The 11370-nt window shown below is 43.9% G+C and overlaps 1 protein-coding gene across 1 annotated transcript in view; it reads left to right on the top strand.

Annotated features, from left to right (window-relative positions):
* The first annotated feature begins 205 nt into the window (after window positions 1–205).
* The window catches only part of LOC116571467 (40S ribosomal protein S19-like), a 70238-nt gene continuing 59073 nt past the window's right edge, over window positions 206–11370 (top strand). The window contains exon 1 of the mRNA XM_032309447.1: window positions 206–718. Coding sequence (XP_032165338.1) covers window positions 206–718 — 513 coding nt within the window. The remainder of the gene's footprint in view (window positions 719–11370) is intronic.

Below are 11370 nucleotides of genomic sequence, written 5' to 3'. Positions count from 1 at the left end.
GCCTCAAACTCCCTCGTTTTTGCTTCTGAATTAGGGCATTTGACAGGGGATTCCCTCTGCGGGGATAACTCCAACCAGATTTCTAACCTCCTCACACCTTCAGGATTTTGCCCAGAGTTCCCTTTCTTAATAATCATTCCAGCTAACATGGGAAGACACCTGCCACCCCCCACACGTCTCTCCCCGCCCGTTCTTGCATACGGGTATGCCGGGAATATTTCCAAGTGGGCAGACTCTCGAGGCGCTCCCAGAACTCTCGCGAGACCTGTCGCCCGAATTGCATGCCGGGAGACGCCGTGGCCGCCTTCGCTCTGGCGGCGTGCGGGCTGGCTTGTGGGCCTTACCGTCCCTGCAGTCAGTGTGGGGACGTGAGCCAGCGGCAGGAGTCCTCAGGGCGCTGGCCGCCTTCCTCGAAGAGTCGGGGAAGCTGAAAGCCCCTGAGTGGGCGGGAGGCGGGGTGCCTAAGGCACGGGCTTCGCGTCGTGAGGACGGCTTCGGCGTGCGAGCTGCGTGCCCAGCGCGGCACCTGTCCCTCCCCGGTGGCGCTGGCGGGAGCTCGGGGCCCGGGGCCCGCGGGGGAGCGAAAGCGACACTGCGACATACCCAGCCACTTCAGCGCACGCCCCAAGCCCCGCAGGGGCTGGAAATGATGCGAAAGGACGAAGATGGGGGCTGCGAACTGACCGCCAAGGGAGAGCCAGGCAGGCTGGCCGGACAGGTAATCGCGCAGTACAACAGGCGGTGCGGGTTAGTGGGTGGCCTCGTGGGTGAAGGGCGCGGAGGATCGCTGGGCTCCGAGGATGCCTACTTAAATGTTTCCCAGCTGATGCCAAACCTGCCGTCCAGAAGGATTCTGCTAATTTCCATTCTCACCCCCAGTGTGTTCTTGACTCCAAACTCTTTGACAACACTGCATTATCATGGAAAGCATTCTCTGCCGACCCCATAGGCAGACAATTAGGTATTATTGTTTTAGTATGTCTTTAGTTACTATTGAGTATGAACATCTTTTTACATCTTTATGGATGTGATTTTCACTTCGGTGAGTTGTCCTCTGCCTATATTTTTAAATTGTCATAGAGCTTATAAAAACTTTTTTTGAATTAACCGTTTCTTAGTATTAAACTTTGCACCCGGTTTACTGTTCCCTGTCTTTTTTAAAAAATATTTTATTTATTTACTTAGAGAGAGAGAGAGAGAGGATGAGAGAGAGAGAGCACGAGCAAGCACTAGCTGGGAGAAGGCAAGAGGGACAAAAAGACTCCCTGTGAAGGAAGAGCCTTTTTCTGGCTGGATCTCAGGACCCTGAGATTATGACCTGAGCCAGAGTCAGATGCTTAACAGACTGAGCCACCCCAGGCCCCCCAACTTTTTAATCTTATTTTATGGTGTTTTGCTAGTCTTCAGAGTTTTAAATGTTTAGAAAGTCAGCTGTGTCAACCTTTTATGAGATAGAGTTTGTGGTCTTGCTTAGGAAAGTACCTCTCACCCCTTCTCATGTGAATATTTATCCATATTTTCTTCTGAGTTTTCTATGATTTTTATAATTACATTGAAATGTTTCTGTAGTCTGCAGTTCTGTAGTTCTGTAGTCTGGAGTTCATTCAGACTTAATATGTGCGCTAGCTTGCAAAAATGGCTACAGCTCTCCCCCCTTCCCAGCAGACACCCCTTTCTGTAAGTTATTGAAGTTCTACCCAAGAGGAGGGAGAATCTGTTTCCCAGCCTCTTCAGTCTGGGCTGACCTTGTGACTCACTATGACCAGTCGAATGGAGTGGGAGTGACGATGTGCTGGTTCCAAGACTCAACCTTAAGAGACCTTCCATGCTTCTGCTTGCTCTGTCAGCCACCTTGTGAGGAAGCCCTGCAGGCTGAGGGGATGCCTGTGGCCCTTCGCTTTCCATCAAGCAAGCTCACCGCAAGCTGACTTCAGAGAAGTGAGTCGGATTATCTGAGACCATCAGTGGAGTGGTAGCTGACAGCTGCAGACACAGAGGTGTGGCCAAGACCAGATGAGCTGCTTTTCTGAGTCCAGCCCCAGAGAAAAGTGGACTAGATACATTGTTGTTGTTTTTAAAGCTCCCCAGGTTTGGAGCTTGCCTTGCTAGGTAGCAAAAGGTAACTGATGCATGAAATAGGGAATCTCATCAGTTAGCATGTGGTCTAAAAGTGATTTGAAATGTCACTTTTATTCCAAGTACACTGTCTTGGTTCTGCCTCCAGGTTCTCCATTATATTCTGTTGATTAGGTTGTCCTTTGTGTGATAGCCTTGCTCCATGTGTTTCAGTATCTTGAGGGATAGGTCTCACTTGGTTACTCTTTATTCCTACAATTTTTAGCTGCTGTTGTATTTTTATTCTTCGAGATGAATTTGGTATTTTTTCTTATTCAAAAAAATATGTTGGGCTTTCAATTGAAGTGGTATTAAACATATTATTTGAAAGGTATTGACATTCAGAAAGTACTAAGCTGCCTTCTGTAGAAACACAATATTTTGAACCATTTAAGTAATATTTTATATATTTCAGAAGAATTTTATAGTTTTCCTCATGTAGCGTTCTCACACTTCTCATTAAGCTGGTCTTTTGTATTTTTAATTTTATTTAAATATAGTTATTTTTTCATTATTATTTTTTATTTTTGATATTTAGGTAACTGTTGACCTTGATGTATTAATTTTGTAACTGACCACCATCCTCAACTTTGATTATTTGAAGAAAAAAATGTTTAAAGTTGGGTTTTTCAGCTAAACACATCATTTGGCAAATAATATTTTTTCTGCTTTTCAATATTTCCCCCTCTATTTTGTTTTTGAATATTTGGTTAGCTATCACAGAATAATGTTAAAGAATAGTGATGACAGGGTCATGCTTTCCTGAATCTTACTTGTATTGTTTTCTTTAAATAAGACAGTACCTCTTTGAGAGCAGGGTCCATGTTTGGTCTTTTTTTTTTTAAAAGATTTTATTTATTTATTTGACAGACAGAGATCACAAGTAGGCAGAGAGGCAGGCAGAGACAGAGAGGGAAGCAGGCTCCCCGCTGAGCAGAGAGCCCGATGCGGGGCTTAATCCCAGGACCCTGGGATCATGATCTGAGCTGAAGGCAGAGGCTTAACCCACTGAGCCACCCAGGCGCCCCCCATGTTTGGTCTTTTATTCTTTCTCCCTTGATTCTTAGCACAAGGCCTTGCTAATATGTGATGATAAACACGTATTTAGTAATTCAAGGATCACACACTTACTGCTGACCTTCCCTGTGTCAGACACTGCACTAGGTAATGGGGGTGTGAAGATTAAGAGGAGGTTCCCCAGGTTCAGGGCTCTTTTAGTCCATTTATATTGTATGGGTTTTGGAATTAGATAGAGCCAGGGCCAAACCCTGGCTTTGTGTCTTATCAGTGGTGGGACTTCAGAAAATGTATGTCTCCTTTCTAAATTTCAGTTTTATCTCCCTGAAAATCTGAAAGTTAATAGTAATGTGCCTGTGAGTCTGTTGGGAAGACTGAAATAATTGTGCAGAAAAGCATATTGAAGTTCTGGGTAAATGAACAGAAATAAGAAATACAGGAAAAGCAGCCAAGGTGTGAGGTGTGGCAGGGAGGGTTGGTATGGGCTCAGATTTAGACATGCTAAGGTTTTTTTTTGTTTTTTTTTGTTTTTATTGACAGAGAGAAATCACAAGTAGATGGAGAGGCAGGCAGAGAGAGAGAGAGAGAGAGAGGGAAGCAGGCTCCCTGCTGAGCAGAGAGCCCGATGCGGGACTTGATCCCAGGACCCCGAGATCATGACCTGAGCCGAAGGCAGCGGCTTAACCCACTGAGCCACCCAGGCGCCCTAGACATGCTAAGTTTTAAGCACGTGTGGAACTCTCAGTGAAGTTCTTTATTGGGCAGTTGAATGTATGGATCTGGAATTTGGAGAGATTTAAATTTATGACTGTGTTACTTACGTCCTTAATGTTTCAAGGCCAAGAAAATTACTCTTGCCATTACAAAATGGGTATTTTGGAGGGGGGACATGTTAGGGAGGACATGCCTGTGAAGCTAAACTGAGGGTAGAAAGCCACTATAATGGAGGCATCTCAAAATGAGGGAATTATCAGGAGAGGCAAGTGTCATAGAGTGGTCCAGGTTGCTGTGGACGACAAAGTGTGCTGATGTCAGCATTCAGAAGGTCACCCTGCTCTCTCAGGAGCCCCTGCACTGGAGGGGGGTGAGTGGGAGCCTGATTACGGTGCAAGTGGGAGGTGAGAAAGGAGAGAAGAGCTCTCCTGGGAGGACAGAAAGAGGAGCATCGCTATCCACGGGCATGCGTTGTTGCGGGTTCAGATGTGTCTCCGGAAAAGTCTTCCCTAGTGGCTACAAACAAAGCCCATTTTTAATAGGGCCTGAGACACCCCTTTGGCCGGTAGCTAACAGAGTGTAAGTACCAATGAGAGAGGATCTCCCTACTTACTGATGGAATGCAGTAACACTGAGGATTGCGGAGGGTGTAGAGGGTCTCTAGAACATCAGCCTAGCGGACAAGGTGTTTATCAGCAGCATAGGCTGCAGTGTGTGGCAAATGGGGTTGTACCCAGCAGCAGAATTGTTGGTTCCAGGCATAACCATGTCAGTAGCAGTGGCTGAAGGGTGCAGAGGTCCCTGGAAGAAATGACACGTGCTTTCCAGAGGAGGCAGTTCACAGTGAGTGTGGTGGTGCCTTATGACAGGAGAGGAGATGGTGGCCGTGGGTCCTCATGACACCTGACCGGAGCGTGTTTGTTAGTCCGTTTGAAGCAGTCCTTGGGGTTTCTCAGGAAATCTGCAAGGGACTTTGAGGGGTTTAGAATTCTATATGGCCAGCAAAATATAGGTAATGGGTTTTCCTGTGTTCCTTTGTATACCGCTGACCTAGAGTGTTCTCAAGGCAGTGTGGGTTGCCAGGAGAAGGAATTGTTCTTAACCAGGCCATAGGAAACCTACCAGAGCAAGACAATTTACTACCCTCTCTGGGATTGTCTGTGCTTTTCATTTTAGTGACACACACACATACCACACACACATTTCTGGGATGAAATAATCTGGGTAACAGTGGGTTAAACAATACCTACTGCGTGTTCTTTTTTTTTTTTTTTTTTTTTTTAAGTTTAGAGAGAGAAAGGAAATGTGTGAGAGCAAGTGAGCACACCAGCAAGGGGAGGGGCAGAGGGGGAGAGAGAGAAAAACAATCTCAAGATCTCAAGTAGACTCTGGCTGAGTGGGAAGCCCAAATGCGGCCCTCCATCTCACAACCCTGAGGTCATGACCTGTACTGAAACCAAGAGTTGGGCACTCAACCCGAGCTACCTAGGTGACCCTGAATAGGTGTTCTTTTTCTTTTCTTTTCTTTTCTTTTTTTTAAGATTTTATTTATTTATTTGACAGACAGAGAGCACAAGTAGGGGGAGAAGCAGGCAGAGAGAGAAGAGGAAGCAGGCTCCCTGCCCAGCAGAGATCCTGAGGTGGGGCTCAATCCCAGGACCCTGGGATCATGACCCGAGCCAAAGACAGAGGCTTTAGCCCACTGAGCCACCCAGGCACTCCTCAATGGATGTTCTTAATAGACTCTTTCATTCAGGGTCTTTGGTGTCCGGGTCTATTCAAATCATATTCATTGAGCACCTGCCAAGTGGACAAGGTGAATACCACAGACAAGATCCCAGCAGTCTAGATGGGGGAGACAGTACTAATATAAATTGTGAATCTTAGGGGGACAGGTATTCAGCATTTCTCAAGTCTACAGCATGAAATCTTTTCTGAAGGAACACGGATTAGCAGCTCTCACATTGTGTGGAGCGTAGCTTGGGCGCACCATGCCCCATCAAAGGGAAAGAAGCAGGGAGGGAAGCGGGAAGGGTTTGGTACAGCCATCTGGTCTCTAAGCAAAGGACATTAAACTAACAAATGAAAGACAAAGAAAGAAACACTATGTACCAAAGAAAGTGTTTATAAATGAACAACAAATCCCAAATTGGGGTTAAGTGACAGGAAGGAGATTGTGCTTTGCCCGCCTCCTCCAGAGCCCTGAGAAGGACCTCTGCACACGAGCTGTTGTTCCCATTCTGTGAAGGACTGCAGGCCCTGTAATGCGCAGAAGTCACACAGAGGCAGGTCCAGGTTCAAGGACGTGAGAAATGACTACCAGTACTTGACTTAGGTAATTTTTACTTTGGTTTATTACAGTACTTCTCTCTCTCTCTTGTTTTTTGTTTTTTTGTTTGTTTGTTTTGTATGCACTATCTCCAAGTAATTTGGAAACCTTTATCTCCTCTTTCACATTTATAGTTGATATTTAAAAAAACATCTTATCATAAGCTTAAGTAGTTGTAAATGAAGCAGTTATCAGATTTTTGCATGTCATAAATGTGCTTCAAATATATTTTAGAAACTGCAGATTTAAGTCATCTATTCATAAAATATGCCCACCACATAATTAATTAAAGAAAACTTCCTTCTTGCCAGTCCAAATAGCCAAGTCAGACTTCCTTTCTGACAAAGACTTTCTTTCTTAAAGTTTTTCAATTCCATGCAGATACATTCCTATAACAGCCATCCCACTTCTGAATTCTCATCCTAAAGTAGAACATCAGCAAGAGAGAGAAGACAAAGGCTTGAGACTGCCTTCAGTGTGACACTGAATGACTAAGGCTTTACCTCCACTATTTCCTACCTTACTTGCTTTGCTTTGTCCTCACAGGATTCTGTTTCAGGAGAGACACTTTCTCAAACTATGGTTTTAATGAAGTGAAAGTGTTTCAAACCCAGGACAAACCCAGGTAGGACTGGGGAAGGCTGTGTCTTTCCTTTGTGTGGAGGGAAAGGAGGATTGGCAAAGGGGAGGTGGTAGGAGGCCCAGTCCCGCATCAGAGGCCGGCTAAGGTTTTCACTTTTAGGAAAAGACATGGAAATTTGGGAACTAGGATCCATGCCCATGTGTCCCCCGAAAGCCTTGCTGTGTCCCAGCTTACTTGAACCTGTTAAAAGACCACTACTGAACTGTGGTCCATAGCCAGAAAGCAACGGAAAGACGGAAAGAAGGCACAGGCTCGTCTAATTAAGCTCACAGTGCAGAGGTAGGGGGCTTCTGTTCTTTCTCAGGGAGGCACTATTAAATTCATATCTCAAGTTCACTCCCAGCCCGCTTGCAGGGATGGATCTGCAGGCTAAGGAACCTGGAGCTCATAGATAATTGGTATTATTTTTGCCTTGGATTAGGAGGGAGGGTCCCATCATTAGCACCTGGGGGGTTATCCTGTCACAAAAGGGGAAATTCTTACTGTGCCTGAGTTGCATTCTTCTCTCTTACCCTTCTGTGTTACTGGGTCCCTGTGTTACTGGGTCCCTTCAACGTTCCCTGACCTCCATGTTTCAGTGTAGCCGGCCCGTCTTACCTACATAATCCTCCCCTTTTTGAGCCCACTAGTCTGAAGGAGAGGATTGCTACCTCCCTATCTTGAGTTGGGGCAGTAGTTGCCACAAGCGTTCTCATGCCCGCCCACATTCAGTAAAATCTCCATGGTCCTTTCAGCTGCAGAAAGTGGGCCTCCTCCTAGATACTCTTCTAGCTTCCTGCAATCTCTCATCTAATGCTTGCAATGTTAACCTTGCTCGCCTAAGTTGTCAGGATGTTTTATTTCCACTGCCAGAGTGGGAACTCCTTGGGGACAGGGTTTTTTTCCCCCTCCTTCATTTTTCCTCCGTAGTACCAGGCATGAGGTATCCCAGACAAAGGTGCTCAACAAATACTAGTTGAATGAATGAGCTTGGAGATGACATAATATAAATATAAATATATGAGCTATGCCTTGACAAGACATAGGCCACAACTATAAAATAAAATTCGTATAAAGGAAAATGTGGACATCAGATTTACAATTGAGGCTTTTAGCAGTTACAATGGATGTTATTTGCTTATGCATTATTGACAAGGAAATTCATGGAATCTGAATAGGTGGCTCTGTATTTACTTGAGTTTTTATTTTAATTCTAGTATTGTTAGCATACATTGTTATATTAGTTTCAGGTGTACAATATAGTGATTCGACCATTTTGATGGCATTTTGTGGTTAGGATGTCAAGCCTGAAACCAGAATTCTGAGGCTGGAACCATCCTGCCTCTGGGCGCCAGATGGCGCTCACATACTGCCGGAGAAGGTTTTGCAACCAGTTAGTCTCAAGTTTGTGTTTACTGAAGGAGATTGCTATGGCTCTGGCTCTCTGTGAAATTCTGCAACAAACTAATTTCCTGCAGACTTCTGGGCCATTGCTGTAGTTTCCAAAGAAGGGTTTAATACACACACATGAAAATCTGGTTGTAAAGCACCCAACTCAGGCTGTACTAAAGGCCAGATCCCATTTCTTTGAGTGCAGTGACATTGTCTTTTCCTGTGTGGTCTTTGTGCCTTTCAAACAGCTTCCTTAAAGGGAAATGGTATATGAGAGAGAGAGAGAAAGAATTCTCAGGAATCACTGTTGACCTCAGAAGCCCGGGATGCAAATACTTAGGCAGATCACTCTCCCTGAGTGAGCAAGCCTGGGTTTCTTCATTCATGAAATGAGGACACTGCCTCAGGGCTCCGATCTCTGGGGAGCTGAGTTCTTACTGTCTCGTCACCTCTCATCTCCTTATTCTGCAAAGCCATTGTGCCATAATCTCTCTGCTGTTTTCTCTCCTCCATCAATAGTCTGCAGGGATGAAGTGATAAAAACAGTAATAACAAAAAACAGACTCTGTCACTTACCACCTGAGCTGGTATCCGCTTGAGCCTCAGTGTACTTATCTGTAAAATGAGGTTAGCAATACATACTTGAAAAGGTTGTTTTTATAAGAATTGAATAAAATAACATGTATGGGCAGTCATGTGCTTTTTTATACCTCTGAATAAACAATAAATGCCGACTAACACTAACCAAGAATTTGAGTGTAAAATTTCTGTTGATTCATTTTCAGTCTTGCTACTTCTAAGCCATCACATTTGCTTCCCTTCAGTTGGGCTGGCTCTTTATGACATGATTGTTTTCCTGTTCTTTCTTTTATGGGACAAATATTTACTGAGCACCCAGTGTACTCCAGGCATTGTACTCGGTATTGCTGAGACCGTGACAACAAGGAAAACAAAATCCCTGGCTCCATGGAATGTTTAGTGGCAGAAATAAATAACAAGTAAACACATGTAATTACAAATATTTGCTATGAAGGAAACAAGTGCTATGGTTAAAAGAAAAATAACAGTGAGAGGAGAGATTTTAGTTAGGATGGTCAGGGAAGGCCTTTTTGGGAAGGCAGAATCAAAATACAGAGGGAATGGAGATGAGGGGGCATGCTTTCCTGTGGAGTAGGGTAGGGGACAGCCCCTGAATGCCTGCTGAGAGATTTTTATTCTCCTTAAAGAATAAGTACAGCTGTGCTTATGATAATATCATATTACTATCCTGTAACATCTTGCAGTCTGTGTGAACATATTTCTTGGGAGATTGCATCAAGTGCATCATTTTACCCAAGAGCTTTACTCTCAGCCTGGTCTGTAGGAGGTGCCTGCTAAAAGCTTGTTGAATGAATAAATGGCCCCTTACAGTGGCCCCTTATTGTGGGCAAGACAGGTATTACTGCTCCATTTCAGGGATGTTTATTGCCTTGTCCCTAGCCTTGTGGATCACAAGGTAGTCACAAGAACTAGAATATATATATATTTTACTTCAGTTCTTCTCAGTTTTCATTCTTTGGAATTAAAGTTTCATCCTTATGTTTATGGAAGTTTTCTTCTATATATAAGAATATTTAGTCAAGATACAGTTCATATATTTGCCTAAAACCAGTACAATCTTGTAGGGAATGAGTTGTTTCTTGGTAACACTCGTGATAATTCAAGTGGAATTATCCACACCACTTACACTCCACCCATAAAATTCTGGACAGGTTTACACCTGCCAACTGCTGATTCTTGGGTGTAGTTCACAAACCAATGATTAGCTCTAAAATTCTGTTGCTTCTGTGACTTATTAAAGAATGATTCCAAAGGCTCAAGAAAGATGGAGTGACACCATTGTATATATTGTAGAACATCAATCAGTATTTTAGGATTGGGAGATGGGTTCTTTCACATACCCATATGTATTCACCCCTCTGTCATAGGAGGTAAAGTTCATGTGTATCTCATGTGTTGGCAGATGAAGTAGTTAGCTAAAGAGATGCCTGAATAGAACAATCTGAAGGTACGATCTCTGGTCAAAAGTCTTGTAGGGATCTGGAGTGCTGCCCCAATGGCTTTGTTTCTTCATTTCAGGTAAAATCCTTGCCTTGTAGCCTTTCTTTAAATACAGATATATTAATCCATCACTGTGCTAGATTAGGTTCTGAGAGAGATGCGAAGAAGGACACAAGTCATTCTTCTCTTCCCCCACCAAGAAATTCATTCATTCATTCATCCTTCTCTAGGTGTTTCCTGGGTAAACACTATATTCCAGATGTTGCGTTAGGCTCTGGAGGAATCAGATAGCTAACATATCTTGAATGCTCATTACTGACAGACACTTACTGTGCAAAGTGCTTTTATGTATTAATTCATAGGCCCTGTTGATAAATCAGAAAGTCCAGAGAGGTTAGATGAATTACTACAGCCATACAACTAGGGAGTAACAGTGACAGGATTCAGACTTGGGCAGTTTGGCTGTAGAACCTGAGCCTTAATAGGGTCCCTGCCCTTGAGGAGCTCACAGCCTCTTTGGGAGAACAGAAATGGAAAGAGATGCGTTGCAGTCCAACAGTGCTGTGGTCGAGGGGTAACCAAGGTGGGCTTCTGGAACTGGATGCCTGGAGGAGCTGAGAAACCATTGTCAGACAGGAAGCTGACCCTGGAGCCATAGTTTAGTCACAAACAATACAAACATGAAAAAGCACCTCTTTTCTTTTTCACTGACTTCTTTACTTTGCTCTTTAGGAGTATCGTGCCTCTGAGCTAACTTTAGTAATGCAATTTTAAATTATTTCTAAGGTAATATAAATGAATAAATTACTGATTGAAGCAGTGAACAGCATTTGGGTTTGTAAGATATGGCAAGTACACCATACGTAAAGAATTTCACCATATGTTCTTCCTTTTCTCTGTCTACTTCTTCAGTTTTCTGGGTTAGGTGTGGAAATTGCCAAGCCACTGGTGGCTCTGCTAGGACCACATAGACCTCATTACATCCCCTAGAAATGACTTCAAGGGGAAAGTGGGCGATAAATTTAGCCATACCAGCATGAGATTTTATCTGTTTATTCTACTTGCTTATCGTTCCTGAAAATCGTTGTCTAGGCTCCTTTCCCTGAAGTTCAGTATCATTGCTTTTCCTGCCTCAAGGACA

The sequence above is a fragment of the Mustela erminea genome, chromosome 13 (genome assembly GCF_009829155.1).
Source record: "Mustela erminea isolate mMusErm1 chromosome 13, mMusErm1.Pri, whole genome shotgun sequence".
Classification (NCBI taxonomy): Eukaryota; Metazoa; Chordata; class Mammalia; order Carnivora; family Mustelidae; genus Mustela; species Mustela erminea.
This window is presented reverse-complemented; position numbering and strand designations above follow the sequence as displayed.